Raw genomic sequence first — 14,705 nt, forward strand, 5'->3', positions numbered from 1 at the left:
TCAGTCCATAAATGCCTACAGATCATCACTGTTCAGCTTATCTGTCCTGGTAGATAGTTTTCATAAAAATTCATCAATAAGTTGCCTCTGGTCTGAAAACATCCTAAGGTTTAAGCAGATTTATATTTAAAGAACCATGTTCTCAATTTAAAAATAAAGTAGTACAAAAGGGCTCACAAAACCCTAAGAGTGCAAATCATGAGCAGAGAAAGTCTGTTGCAGCTTCTTTTACAAGCTGGCATTTATAACACATGAAACAGGTTTTAAAAAAAATTTAGCCTTAGTTTACAATACAATCATTTCCAAATGATTTTTTTTTTTAGTACAAAATTTCATAAATCAGGTTTTCTGTGGATCATATACAATCATAAAGGCTAAATTCAAATTCTGTATTTTACAAACAAGTCTGAAAAAGGAGGGAGTAAAGTATGGAAGAATGGTCTCTGGATGTTACTACTGGCCTCAAAAAAGTAGTGCTACAGATTTCTGTGCAAAGAGAATATGCTCTTTAAACATTTTCCTATTTCAAGGCATGAAAATATTATATTGGATAGAATAGGAAAATTTCTTATAACAAATTAAAGATAGGTGCAAACACACCAATCCCTGTCTAGCAGTATAAAGCATATTGGGCTCAGAATTTGTCTGTTGCTAGCACCTGGCTTTCATACTATATCCTTATCATATAATCAGATTGAAAATTCAAATCATTCTTAAGCAAACAAAAATCCTCAGTGGCCATACCTCACTCCCCTATGTTCAGATTTTCACAAGTTTACAAGTGAATCGAGGCTGTCCTCCGAAGGTGCTTGACTACCTCCTGCCAGGAAGGTGGATGCCATTGACTTGGGGCATTAAAGGCAGTAAGAGCTCCAGTTGTGCAAAAAGTGAGAAGTGGTCAGAGGGGATGAGGGGGTGTGGGCAGCCACTGATGTTATTCTCAACCAGCCAGTGGTGGTCCAGAGGGCCCAGGATGCCTAAGGTGTTCAGCTGAGGTTTAGAATAGAAAATGTAGTCGATTATACCCTGAAAAACAATAGAAAGAAAGATATAAGCACCACGTAAGACAACACGAAAATCCTGAGTGCTTTCAAGACATGTCTTTACAGTCACATTTGGTGAACAGAACTAAACAAGTGAAACTTATCAGCTTGTAGGATAAGATCTGTACTACATACACCAAATGGTTCCTCCCACAAAATGTCAAATCCAGCAGAATGAAGCATTCTTCCTATCTGGATCTTTTACAAGACCTAAGACCCTTCAGGATGTAGCCTCTCCTTCTCCTTCCTAACCTAATTTGCGCCACTTTCCCTGCTGCCACACTAGCCTTTGGAGTGTGAAAGGGGTGAGGATGGGAGGGGAACCTACAGGTACCAAGCTCTTTCCTGCCTCAGGACCTTCACACACACACACACACACACACAGTCACTCTCCACTCTGCCTGTAACACTTGTTACGAGGTCAATTCCTTCTTAATCTTTCAATGTCAGGTTCAACTGCTTTCCAAAGACCTTCCTGAATTCTGCTCCCATCTACTCACTACTTCCCACCATTGATTCACTTCCCTTGCTAATGGCCATCTCAAGGTGTCATTAGCTCATCCGTGTGGTTGAGACTTGTCTCTCTCATCACATCTCAGCTGCACGAGGGCAGAGCTGTCTCTAGCTGTCCCCTTCTCTCTCAGCAGCACCCCACCATGACATCTAACAAACTGTTCCCGTCTGATGGTTCTGCTCCTCTCCTCTAGGTGCTCTTGGCCAAATGCACTCTGAAGCACATTCAGTTGTCTTCTTCCTGCCTCCACCAGCAACATAAAGAGAAAAAAACCCTAAGCTTTCCCACCCTTTGGCTATCACCCATGCCTTCTCTTCAATGTCTCCGTAAGAATTTGAAAGGAAGGGGCACTTGAGGATAAACAGGGGCTTTACTTTCTATACTCTAAAGTGTAAGAGCTCCAGAGATACTATCTAGACTCTTATTTACACTCTGGACAATCTAACCTAAATTATTCCTTTGCCAGCAGCTTAGAAATAGAAAGCTAGGAGTTAAGAAAGCAGACATGCAAAAAGTAGTTTAAAAGGGCAGTTGAGCCAGATGCAGTAGCTCCTGCCTATAATCCCAGCACTTTGGGATGCTAAGACAGGAGGATTGCTTAAGGCCAGGGGTTGAAGATCAGGCTGGACAATATAGCAAGACCCTATCTTTAAAAAAAACAAAATTACAAAAAAAAAAAAAAAAATTAGCTGGGCATGGTGGCGCACACCGGTAGTTCTAGTTAGTGGGGAGGCTGAGGCAGGAGGATTGCCTCAGCCCAGATCAAGGCTGCAGTGTATATGATCATTATCACTGTACCTCAACCTGGATGACAGACTGAAACGACATCTTTTTCTCTTTTTTTAAAAAAGGACAGTTAAACCTATCTACAGGAACAATGGAGAAGCCCCTGACTCCTGCCAAAAAAAAAAAAAAAGGATAAACACAAGAAAGTGACATAGCCCTAAATAAAAAAAATGATGAGAGCCTGGTAAGGTGCAGTGGCTCATACCTGTAATCCCAGCACTCTGGGAGGCCAAGATGGGGAAATCCCTTGAGGCCAGAGGTTCGACACCAGCCTGGCCAACACGGTGAAACTGTCTCTACTAAAAACACAAAAGTCAGTGGGGTGTGGTGGCGCACACATGTAATCCCAGCAATTCGGGAGGCTGAGGCATGAGAAATCACTTGAACCTGGGAGGGGGAGGTTGCAGTGAACCAAAATTGCGCCACTGAACTCCATGCTGGGCAACAGAGCAAGACTCTGTCTCAGGGGGCAAAAAAAAGATGTAGCTTAGAAACATTTAAAAATAGCTAATAACCACACTTTGACATTCAAAAGAATTTAGTTTCAGTTAAATTAAAATGTAAGAGAAGGAACACCTTACCCTAACTGCCACCCAAATTAGATAGCATGGTTCAGCATATCTAGCTGTTAATAATGAGAATACAAGAAACATAATTGTCACCAAAAGGTGAAAAGTCAGCTTAGGAATTCTACAGATTTCATCTAACTTCTTATCCTGGAAAATATTAGAATAAATATCTACAAAGTAAGGTTGTGACACTAATCACATGAAATTCTAAAGAAGAGTAATAAAAAAATATTACTGGCTGAGTACAGTGGTTCACGCCTGTAGTCTCAGAACTTTGGGAGACTGAGGTGGAAGAATCATTTAAGGCCAGGAGCTCAAGACCAACGTGGACATAGTGAGACTCCACCTCTACAAAAAATACAAGAATTAGCCAGGCGTGGTGGTGTGCGCCTGTAGTCCCAGCTACTAGGGAGGCCGAGGTGACAGTGTGATTTCAGCCTGCATGGTTGAAGCTGCCGTGAGCCGTGATTGTGCCACTGCATTCTGGCCTGGCTGACTAAGTGAGACCTAGTCTCAAACATAAAACAAAGAATATTGTTGTCAGTGAATTCAAGACTGCTTCATTCCAGTCTGAACATACATCCACATTTTTAAAGACATCATAATGCATCAGAAAACTTGCCAGTAAAATAGAGGTTTGAAAAACTTATCAGTCTCAAGACAGACCTTAAAATCAAATGTGTAATTTGTGTAAGGCATCAGACCACTCTCATAGGCACTCTTTAACTTGAAACCATGAGTGATCCTTCCATTGGTGGTTCCATTCTTCCCATGACAGCTGAAGTTTGTGAGACTTTCATTATACCTCAGCTCCTTAAAGTCTTTGTGATTTGTTTCTACTCCACCTGTGCTCAAATATTCTACAACACCTACAATGAAGACAAATTTTTTTATTGTCAAATATAATATAAACAAAAAGTAATTTTAAAAGATCATGTAATAGTAAAGTTTTAAACCACACGTATTCCCACATTCCAAAACATTCCTTTTTATATTTGTCAAGACTTGTCCAAATCTATTTTTACACAATTGTAATCATAGAATATTGAACAGGTTACACTCTGCTTTATAAACATGTGTCTTCCCAAATATCATTCTTTAATGGCTGCACAATGCAATTGGGCTGGTGGATAATATTTACTACTAATTTTGTAAAATGCAGGGTAGTTTCCACTTTTTAAAAAGAATTAAAGATAATACCATAATCAACATCTTAGTGTGTAGATTTCTGCTTATGCTCAATTATTTACTTGGTGTAAAATCCCAAGATTAGGACTGAATGTGCCACTTTATAATACTGCCAACTATGGAAGAGAATACCACCAGCTAGTTACAGAGCAAACTTACCCATCCCTAGTGAAGTATTTTCCCAATTTACTAAGCACAAGATGGGCTCTACAAATATATTTTAATTTGTATTTTATTCACCAGTTAGCAAGGCTGGACATTTTCTGACCTGCCTGCTATTATAATACTGTATTTCACAATGCTGAAATGGGTCTTGGATGTCAATGTTTGACTAGATTTTCTCTTTATTCCTCAGATACTTTGTAGCTACACAGAAAGGAGAAAGCATGTAGACAAACTGCCAGAGACTACTACTCAACTGCTTCGGTAGTAGTAACCACATAACTTCATTGAGCTGGAATAAAGAATTACAGAAGATTTTAGATAGCAGCTTTATCTTCCCTGAAATCAAATTTTAACTCAGTTTCTTTCTTCTCCTTCTTGTTCTTCTTTTTGAGATATCCTCACTCTGTCAACCAGGTTGGAGTGCAGTAGGGCAATCTTGGCTCACTGCAACTTCTGCCTCCAGGGTTCAAGTCATTCTTGTGCCTCACCCTCCCAAGTAGCCGGGATTACAGGTGTCCACCACCACGTCCGATTAATTTTTGTATTTTCAGTAGAGACACGGTTTCAGCATGTTAGCCAGGCTGGTCTTGAACTCTTGGCCTCAAGTGATCTGCCCACCTCAGCTTCCCAAAGTGCTGGGATTACTAGGCGTGAGCCACAGCATGCAGCCAGTTTCTTTCTTCCTAATGGTTCTATCTATTGTGATGTCAACGTGTGCTTCCAAATGTGCATGTATGTGTGTGTTCATGTATACATTCAAGTCCAAGAAAAAGTACTCCTGTTTGTTTAAGAGTATGAGTAAGTTGAAACACAAAAAGGAAAAAATAGTTTGTTATTACAAGAGCTATTGTTTATTGTATACTATCTATGGAAAGCATTCCAGTTCAGGCTTTCTGTATTCTACATTTTAATAAAAATCAAGATCCTTGCTCTTTGTTAAAATCACTTGACTGGCCCGACACAGTGGCTCACACCTCTAATTCCAGCACTTTGGAAGGCTGAGATGGGTGGATCACAAGGTCAAGAAATCAAGATCATCCTGGCCAACACAGTGAAACCCCATCTCTACTAAAATATAAAAATCAGCTGGGCGTAGTGGCCCACGCCTGTAGTCCCAGCTACTCAGGAGGCTGAGGCAGCAGAAGTGCTTGGAACCAGGAGGTGGAGGCTGCAGTGAGCTGAGATTGCACCACTGCACTCCAGCCTGGCACCTGGCGACAGAGCAAGACTCTGTCTCCAAAAAAAAAAAAAAAATCACTTGACTGTTATGTGTATAAATAAAGGAGCTCAATTTCCATCTGAGGTGTATTTTTCTCATCAAGTTACAAATACACGCAAAACTGAGATTCTATAATTTTAACTCGAATTTAAACTGTGATTATATTACCACATGCTGGAATCTCAAAGAGGCTGTCTTAATAACCATAATTATCTCTGACTTGGGGATAATAAAATATGTTCTTTATAGAGTCATTTCAAGTTATTGCCTATGTGTTTATTCAAGACGATTACATCCTTCTCTTCAGGTTTCCATAATACCATTTTATCTTCAAAACAGCCCCTCTACCCCGACACAACATTACAAACCTGCTCATAGCTGCCATTACAAACAAAATTTTTATTTGGACTTAATTTGAAATGATCAGAAACAATACATTACTAAATCATTTTATGTCAAAAGTATTCTACATAAAACATTATTTTCTTACCAGAATCTGGCAAAGAATTAAGATCTGCACATAACACAAGTGGAATAGTTCCAAATTCTCCCAATACACTGGATTTGAGGTTACGAGAGGCTTTATCAATAATGTTCTTCACTTCTGAGAGGAACATCATAGTTTGCACCAACTTCACATCAGAGTATTCAGGGTCCCAATGCATATGAGCATTAGCCACAAGAATAAGTTGTTTTTCTGTTCCAAGATGTGGCTTTCCAGCTATATTAGATAAAAACAAAACAAAGAAACAGACAAAACCCGCCCATCAGCCCATATATTCTTACAGTGTCTGAAAGCAAATAATTTCTCAGGAGTCCCAGAATAGAAAAGTCACCTAAAATTCCCACCTGATGACTAATTGTGACCCACAACAAACCCAAGAAATACACATCTAAAACTAGGTTGATGCTTCCAGCACAGGGCATTCACTACTTGTACAAAAATAGCCCCAACTATTCTAGACAGCTTGAGTTTTAAAACTCTGTCTCCTTCAAACTTTTGGTCTTAGTTTGGATGTCCTAAATCAAGCCTCACAAAATTTAATCTAAACCCTCTTTCTTAAATTTAAGACAACTCTTAAGTCCTATTTCCATCTTTTCTATACTTCACATTAAATATCCCTATTCCAACTGCTCAAGTGACAAAGTTTCAGGTCTTGGCATAATGGTCACTTAAATATACTTTCAATTTTAAGTGATCCATTTATCCAAAACTCAACACCTTGAAAACAATTATTTTAAATAGATCAGGAAAAGAATTTGCTTACAGAAATATCCTTGCTGCCAAAAAAATTATAAAAGTGTATAGAGTTCTTACCCCTGAGCAGTTACTTTAATATTTACTTCAACATTTCTTTTACATAAAAAATTCTTAAGAGAAAAAAAAAGTTTTTTTAATGCTTTTCAAGGTTTGTAACACTTTTTAATGGGCCAGTGCTTTCTCATCTTAAGCTTTGTGGCAGAGAAAAAGAGAGATATTTTAGAAAAGACAAATTCTCACTGAGTTTCTTCAGGTGTTAGACAAGACCATTAATACACAATGAAATTTCTGTTTTCTATTCTTTTGAAGATGTCTAGTCAGAACTATTAAATTTTGGTGGTCAATTTTACAGGAAGTGAAAGGGCCACTCACATGACATTTCAATCAATTCCTTTCGAAGTTCTAGCAGTACTGCAACTCCAATGTTATCTTTTGTCATGACTCTGTTCAGCATAGCTTCAGACCCTTCAGAATTTGCCATGGCTAGCTGATTAAATTCAACAGTGTGTTTCTGAACCAAAGTAAATCTAAAACAAAAACAAAACACACACACAAACAGAGTTGGGAGTACCAACAGGTTAGCTTTGTGGGAACTGTAGTTTTCCCAAACTTCCTTAACAGATATGATGGCACTTAAATCACATTATGGAAAATCCTTCACCGTTTAGCACCAAGCTTCCCACATCCATTTAAAGTTGCAATTAAGTCTGTTACTGATACAAATAACAATTTGAAAATTACAACTTAAAAAAACGTAGTCATCTTGTTTAGGTTTTATGTTGGAATATTTTACCTTGTAATTTTTAAACAATTCTTTTTTAAAGTATGGATTTAAGAATCCCTGTACCATCCTAGAGGGAATTTTAACTACTTGGTGATTCAATTAACAATTGGAGTTAAACCCTAGTAAACACCTGAAGAAACAGCAGTACTTTTAAGCATGTCTCCAAAACAAGGTTATTTTTGATGATTAAAAACAAAAATCCCCTAGGTCAAATAGCATTATTTTCTTGAGTAATAACATAGTGCCTCATTCTCTCATTTGCCAATTAATTTCCACACCCTTGGCCCCCACCCTGCAAATACTGAGAAAATTTTCTTTTTTAAAAACAAGATGACTTACTTTTCTGTCTTGAAGAATATTGCACAGCCATCAACATGTTTCCTTTCTTGTTCTGACATTGTCCTAGCTCTAGACTTAGGACTAAAGAATCCATTATAGCCACGTTCTTTCAGTTCTACCAGAAAAAAACTGTAATACTGTTCCGTTTCAACCTCCTGAAAAATTGTAAACAGAACAGTTATTTCATATGACAAAAATCAGTCCTACATATTGACTTTTATGTATAGTCTGAGAGCCTGAAATAATTTCATAGGACTGGTCTACAGATAAGAATGTAACATCTTTTCAAGCCAGGCATGGTGGCTCATGTCTATAATCCCAGCACTTTGGGAGGCAGAGGCGGATGGATCACTTGAGGCCAGGTGTTTCAGACCAAGCCTGGCCAACATAGCAAAACCAGTCTCTACTAAAAATATGAAAATTAGCCGGGCGTGGTGCATGCCTGTAATCCCAGCTACTAGGGAGGCTAAATTCGCTTGAACCCAGGAGGCGGGGGCAGCAGTGAGCTGAGATAGCAACACTGCACTCCAGCCTGGAGGACAGACCAAGATCCTGTCTCCCACCCCCTACCAAAAAAAAAGTAACATCTTTTTAATGCTATTTATCTGAAACCAACTGGAACACCTACTTGTCATTTTACAGGTACCAGTTGCCAAGGGCAATTCATTGCTGTTTAGGAACAATGAATGGAAAGACACATACTTCTATGCATGTATATTTTCTCATGTCTTAGAACTGATGTGGACTGAGAATCACAGAGATGGAAGGAACTTTGTAAATCGTAACTTCAGACCCTTGCAGAGAAAGTAACATGTTCAAGATTATGCAAGTGACTATGAGAGCTGGACTGAGAACCCAAAATGATTATGTGTCAGGTCAGTCCTTTTTACACTATGCCTTAATTGTTCTAGTAACATGGTCAGGAATATAAAGCTGTAGCTTGACCATGCCAGAATTTCAGTACCTTTGCCACCCAACTCAAAAATAGTGTGCAGGGACATTGGAGGGAGGAGGACGGTGAGTATTTAGCAGTCATAGCAAATGTATAAAACCCAACTTAACTCATTTGCTTATTTTACAACACAGTACTGCAAAGCAAAGCAGACAGTACTCCCAGGATTCACTAATAACGTTAAAAAAACAGTGCTTTAAGAACTACCAGAGCTGAAACTTCCAATGTATCTGTGTAATGTATTCCTAGTTTGCTCCTTGCTGTATCAATGTTAGGTCAACTCTCTTCTATCTGACTTACCTGAAGACTTACGATATCAGCATTGCAGCTCAAGATTTCTTGAATAATGGCCTTTTTCCTGTAGTCCCAGTTTAGTGCCCATGATGGACAGTAGCCGTATAACTGCCGGGTCGCATATTTATCACAAAGAACATTATAGCACATGACAGAAAACAAGGCTGTAGGAAAGATAACTTTACTTATTCACACACGTGGCAGAAAAAAATAATAGAATTTCAGTAATGGTTTTCACTTAAATGTTAAGTTTGACTGTACTCATTCAATCTATAGCCACTGAAAAGCTACTACATATGCCACACATAGGGGATAAATAAACACGGATAATGCAAGCAGGACAGATAAGTGAACAAGTTAGAATACAATGTACTACACCTGCTACAGAGATAGGCACAGAAGGTTTGGAAGTGAAAAGCCTAAGCTCGTGAGCCCTTCAGCCTCTGAGCTTAACATTCCTCATTTCTCCACTCGTTCTACCATGCCACCAATTAAAAACAGTACCATAGATCAAATTTTGTTACACATGCCATGAAAGTTCCCAAACTATTTTCGTAGAATTTAGGTTAAAAGGAGATTAGAGGTTATTAGTTTAATTTTCCTCTTAAGTAAGGGTTTTAGCTCTCTTATAACTCAGTAGTGTCAAATCCATTTGGAACATGCTAGGATTTGGGAACTTCGAATAGAGATACTCATTTTAAGTGAATTTCATCAATACATTACAGAAGGGTTTCTCAACAAGAGGGGCACCACTGACATTTTATGTGAAATCTGTTGTGGGGGCCTGTGCCAGGTACTACATAGGATGTTGAGCAGCACCCCTGGTCTCCAGCCACTAGCAGTCAGCAACACTTCTCCCCGGTTATGACCATCAAAATAGTCTCCAGACATTGCCAAATGTCCGCTGGGGGATAAACTGCCAGTTTGAGAAGCACTGCTTTACAGCACACTTTCTATATAGCACAACGTAGAGGTCATGTGAGCAATAATTAAGGCTTTTTTCTATTACCTCCCAAACTAAATTAACCTTAAACATTCTATCTTAATGCTACCTGTTATCTAAGCATGCTGACAATACTGTTAGGCTTACAGAGACTGAGCAAAAATAACAGTTAGAAAATAAGAGACTACCAACCAGTTGGCCTTGTTCTATCTGGTTCTTGCAACATAATCCAAGACCTTGGAGGTGGTTGTTCTGTTGAAACTAGTTGAACAGAAAATAAAGAATTAAGCAATATTCTTACATATCTTCCTAATAAAAAGGTTTAAACAAATAACCACTTACTTCTTTTTGCAGTACCTGACAAATTATCAAGCAAATAGTTCAGCAGCCGTCTTGTTCCATCTGGTTCCTGATAAAGGTTCAATATATCCTGGGTAAGGGGATTTCCTGAAAATATTTTTAAAATAGGTAAAATTAAACTAGGTACTAAATATGTTTCAAAGTTTTAAAATGTACCAATATTGCTGGGCACGGTGACTCACGCCTGTAATCCTAGCACTTTGGGAGGCCAAGGTGGGTGGATCACCTGAGGACAGGAGTTCAAGACCAGCCTGGCCAACATGGTGAAACGCCATCTTTTTTTTAAGGTACCAATATTATCAGATCATCTATAACAATGTTATAGTTACTAGTAAGATGTCAAACATATTAAAAAAAATCATTTTTTTTCAGTTTTTGATGTAAAAGTAAAAATCATTCATACCATGTTCTATACACATAGTCAAAACATGATTATTAATGAGCTGATGTCAATCACAAATGCTCTAGCAGTGCTCTGTATCTGACCCTGCCTCGCCAACACTTTCAATAACACAGATTGTTATAACAAACAGGAAGGAATAAAACACAAATGGGCAAGGCAGGTGACTGGGAGTGTGGTCGGGAAGAGGAAACAGTGAAGGGAAGGATGAAAGCCAGCGTAATGCGTCAGAAAATCAAAACTCTACAATGCCACAAAGCTAACAAGAAAACATCCTAATGACAAATGTGCACTTGCACTTAGATTTTCTACAGTCAAACTGAATAAAGCAACAAAATAGGGCAGACTTAAGAATTAACTCGCTAAGGAGTGGGAAAAAAAATCCCAGGGCCATGAACCACCTGTAAATTCAGTAACTGTTTTGTGACAAAATGAGAGCAAATACAATGATTTACATATACCTACAAGACTCTCAAATCCTCTCCGAAGGGTTTCTATGTACATGAGAAATAACAGTACAAATAACAACAGTGCAGTGCAGGGTTTCATCGAGCCAAGTTCCTATCCATCCTACACAAGCGTTGTGTATTATTCTGATGCCACGGCACCACTTTAATAAAATCAAATTCTGCAGAATGAATAAGGCAGATAAAATGGTCAAAGATCTTAACCATACAAAATGAAGAAAAATGAAAGGATATGGCAGATAAGAATGACCACAACTGCCCCCCCCACGCAAAAAAAAAAAGAAAAAGAAAAAGAATGACCACAACCCAGAGGAAGTAGTTTTTTCTTATTCTCTCATAAAAAACTAGACTCAAAAAGCAGAACAGAGAGATAAGATCTAACAGGAAAGGCCAAGGCAGAACAGAAGAGGTTGGCAAACATTGTTAACGACTTGAGACGCCCTGTGCTGTAAGCTAGCGGAGTATCCTTCAAAGAAGCTGAGTTGCGTGGACGGGAAAAATGGCAAAGTTCATTTACCTTTTTTGTGAGACAGAGTCTTGCTCTGTCGCCCAGGCTGAAGTGCAGTGGCATGATCTTGGCTCACTGTAACCTCCGCCTCCCGGGTTCAACTGAATCTCCTGCTTCAGCCTCCTGAGTAGCTGGGACTACAGGCACACGCCACCACGCCCAGCTAATTTTTTACATTTTTCGTAGAGACGGGGTTTCACCATGTTAGCCAGGATAGTCTCAATCTCCTGACCTCTTGATTCACCCACCTTGGTCTCCCAAAGTGCAGGGATTACAGGCATGAGCCACCACGCCCGGCACTCATTTACCTTTAAGATCGCTTTCAGTTTTAAGATTCTAGGATTCTAAGAATTACAGAAAGTAAAAATGTGTTGCTGTAAGTGCAAAGTAGATCTTTGCAGGAAGACAATTACAGGAATACCATTCTCTCATATGCATGGTTCTTTATAACCGCCAAAGCCTTTTCATGTTTTTACTGAGTCATAATCCTGTGAGATAGCCAGTTATAACTTAAATCTATCAGGACCCTTTGTGAAACACATCTTGAGAAAATGAAGTCAACTGAAAACGTCTCAGTATCAGGTAAACAGCCCATTCTAACCAGACCTACAGTGATGCTGTCTTTTTACTACTTGCCAGTGCAAAAAATATTAAGAAGTGACCGCTTCTACCTATGTGATCCCCCTCTTATAAGATCTTGCTTTGTAAACTAAAAAGCATCCCCAAATACAAAGACCTATTTATGACTTTAATAAATGTATCTGAAACCCAATGGTGGATGTCACCTACATCTGCTTGCTTTTGGGAATTCTTTTAAATTTAAAATTAATCTATTCTTCACTACCTGCCAAAGAAAATAATATACATGAATAAAGTTAACAACAATAAAATGCTGGAATTAAAATATTACACTGAGTCCTGAGAAAGGAACAAAGTAAATGAGAGGTTACTTCAGCGTAGATGGAGCAACAACACTTTTCCCTGTTCTTCCCACTAGGTACAACTAACAGCACTGTATATTATACGTAAAACAGAGAGACAACTCTGAAACGTGGGGAGATGGCAGAACAGCCAGAGACTGCAGGACCTGACAAACGGCACGGGTATGAGCTCCCTGGGTTTACTTTTTGCCTCAGATATCCCAAGCATGCAGCTAAGAAGCCAGTAACATAGAAATACCAATGGGTACAGACCCAAAATAATCCTAACAAAAGCCAAAGGACCAGGGAAGGCTACCTAAAAAGACAGAAGTTTTAGGTAAGAATTACTCTACTCGAGCTTAACACTAAAGAAGAAAATGCGGTCCCATCTCTACTCATGCCAGCATGATGCCCAAGTGGGGAGCCTAGACTTCTGCTGCAAGAGAAAGAAAGATGGCGATATGGAGCTCCCCCTCCTCCCTCGGAGGTGGTGTCAGAGGAGGTCAAGTAGAGTCAAGACTTTCACCATCTCCCTGCAGTAATGAGGACACACCAATGTGGTGTCCGTGAAGACCACATGAAGAGTCAAAACTACCACCTCCACCAACAGTAACAAGGAGTCCCTACTCCCAGGTGTCAATGAAAGCTAAGTGGAACCTGAATTTCTACCTCCACTGGCAGTAAGGAGACAGTGCCCTGGTTCCCTTGCCACAGCAATGCTAGGGAAAGAAAACCAAACTAAAAAGTTTAAATGAGATCTAGGGTCTGATAAGTCCAGTATCAAATGAAAATAGCTCACCACACCAAGAACCAGGAAGATATCAAACGCAAAAAAATAAACAATAGCTTCCAACCCTGAGATGACAGAAACAGAATTATCTAACCAAGACAAAGGTATCATGACAAAAATGCTGCAAAGAAATTATAAACATGCTTGAAAAACACAGGAGGACTGAGCAAAGAAAAAGTAAGTTCAGGCAAATAAAACAGAAAACATTTAAAACCAAATGGAAATATTATAACTGAAAAATAAAATAAATGAATGCTAGGCAGGGTGGCTCATGCCTGTAATCCCAGCACTTTGGGAGGCTGAAGCAGGAGAATCACTTGAAGCCAGGAGTTTGAGACCAGCCTTGTTAACATGGTAAAACCTTGTCTCTACAAACGAACAAAATTAGCCAGGCATAGTGGCATGTGCCTGTGGTTTCAGCTACCTGGGAGGCTGAGGTGGGAGTACTGCTTGAGTCTGGGAGGTTAAGCTGCAGTGAGCCAAGATCGTGCCACTGTACTCCAGCCTCAGATCATCGTTCTCAAGGACCGATGAATGGATAGACGGAAGGAAGAAAGAACGGAAGGAAGGACAGATAGACGGACGGATGGAAGGAAGGAAGGAAAGACGGAGGGAGACCAACAAGAAAAAGAACAGTCTCTGGGACTTGTGGGACTATAACAAAAGATGTAACATTCATGTCATCAGAGCCTTGGAAGCTGAGGACACGAAAGACAGGGCTGAAAAAGTACTCAAAGAAATAATGGCTGAAGAGTCTCACAATATGGCAATAAATACAAACCTACAGATTCAAGAAGCAGAATGAACTCCTAAGCAGGGAAAACCCAAAGGAATCCACAGCGAGACACATCATAATTAAACTTCTAGAAACTAAAGACAAAGAAAAAACATATTGGAAGCAGCCAGAGAAAAATGACACCTTAGCTGCAGGAGGAAAAAGAAAAAAATTGAATGACAACAGATTTCTCATCATAAACCACAGAGGCCAGATGGAAGTGGCAAAATATTTTTCAAGTGTTGAAAAAACTGTCAAACCCAGAATCTTATATCCAGTGAAAATATCCTTCAGGAATGAAGGAGAAATAAAGATAATCTCAGATGACAAAAAAACAAGAGAATCTGTTGCCAGCAAATCTACCCAAAGGGAAACATTAAAAAAAGTTATCTAAATACAAGGGAAATGATAAAAGGAGGAGTTTGGAA

General features: G+C 39.2%; 1 protein-coding gene across 2 annotated transcripts in view; it reads right to left on the bottom strand.

Annotated features, from left to right (window-relative positions):
- Positions 1-344: 344 nt before the first annotated feature.
- The window catches only part of CNOT6 (CCR4-NOT transcription complex subunit 6), an 84,229-nt gene continuing 69,868 nt past the window's right edge, over positions 345-14,705 (bottom strand). The window contains exons 5-12 of one of the 2 annotated variants that reach the window (XM_039460545.2): positions 10,415-10,504; positions 10,250-10,318; positions 9,121-9,278; positions 7,869-8,023; positions 7,118-7,272; positions 5,975-6,205; positions 3,579-3,781; positions 345-1,026 (exon numbers count right to left, since the gene is read on the bottom strand). In XM_039460545.2, the coding sequence (XP_039316479.1) occupies positions 814-1,026; positions 3,579-3,781; positions 5,975-6,205; positions 7,118-7,272; positions 7,869-8,023; positions 9,121-9,278; positions 10,250-10,318; positions 10,415-10,504 (1,274 nt within the window). In that variant the 3' untranslated portion in view covers positions 345-813. Of the gene's footprint in view, positions 1,027-3,578; positions 3,782-5,974; positions 6,206-7,117; positions 7,273-7,868; positions 8,024-9,120; positions 9,279-10,249; positions 10,319-10,399; positions 10,505-14,705 lie in introns of both variants that reach the window. The other variant, XM_039460544.2, reaches the window with a different exon arrangement.

This window comes from Saimiri boliviensis, chromosome 20 (assembly GCF_048565385.1).
Source record: "Saimiri boliviensis isolate mSaiBol1 chromosome 20, mSaiBol1.pri, whole genome shotgun sequence".
Taxonomy (NCBI): domain Eukaryota; kingdom Metazoa; phylum Chordata; class Mammalia; order Primates; family Cebidae; genus Saimiri; species Saimiri boliviensis.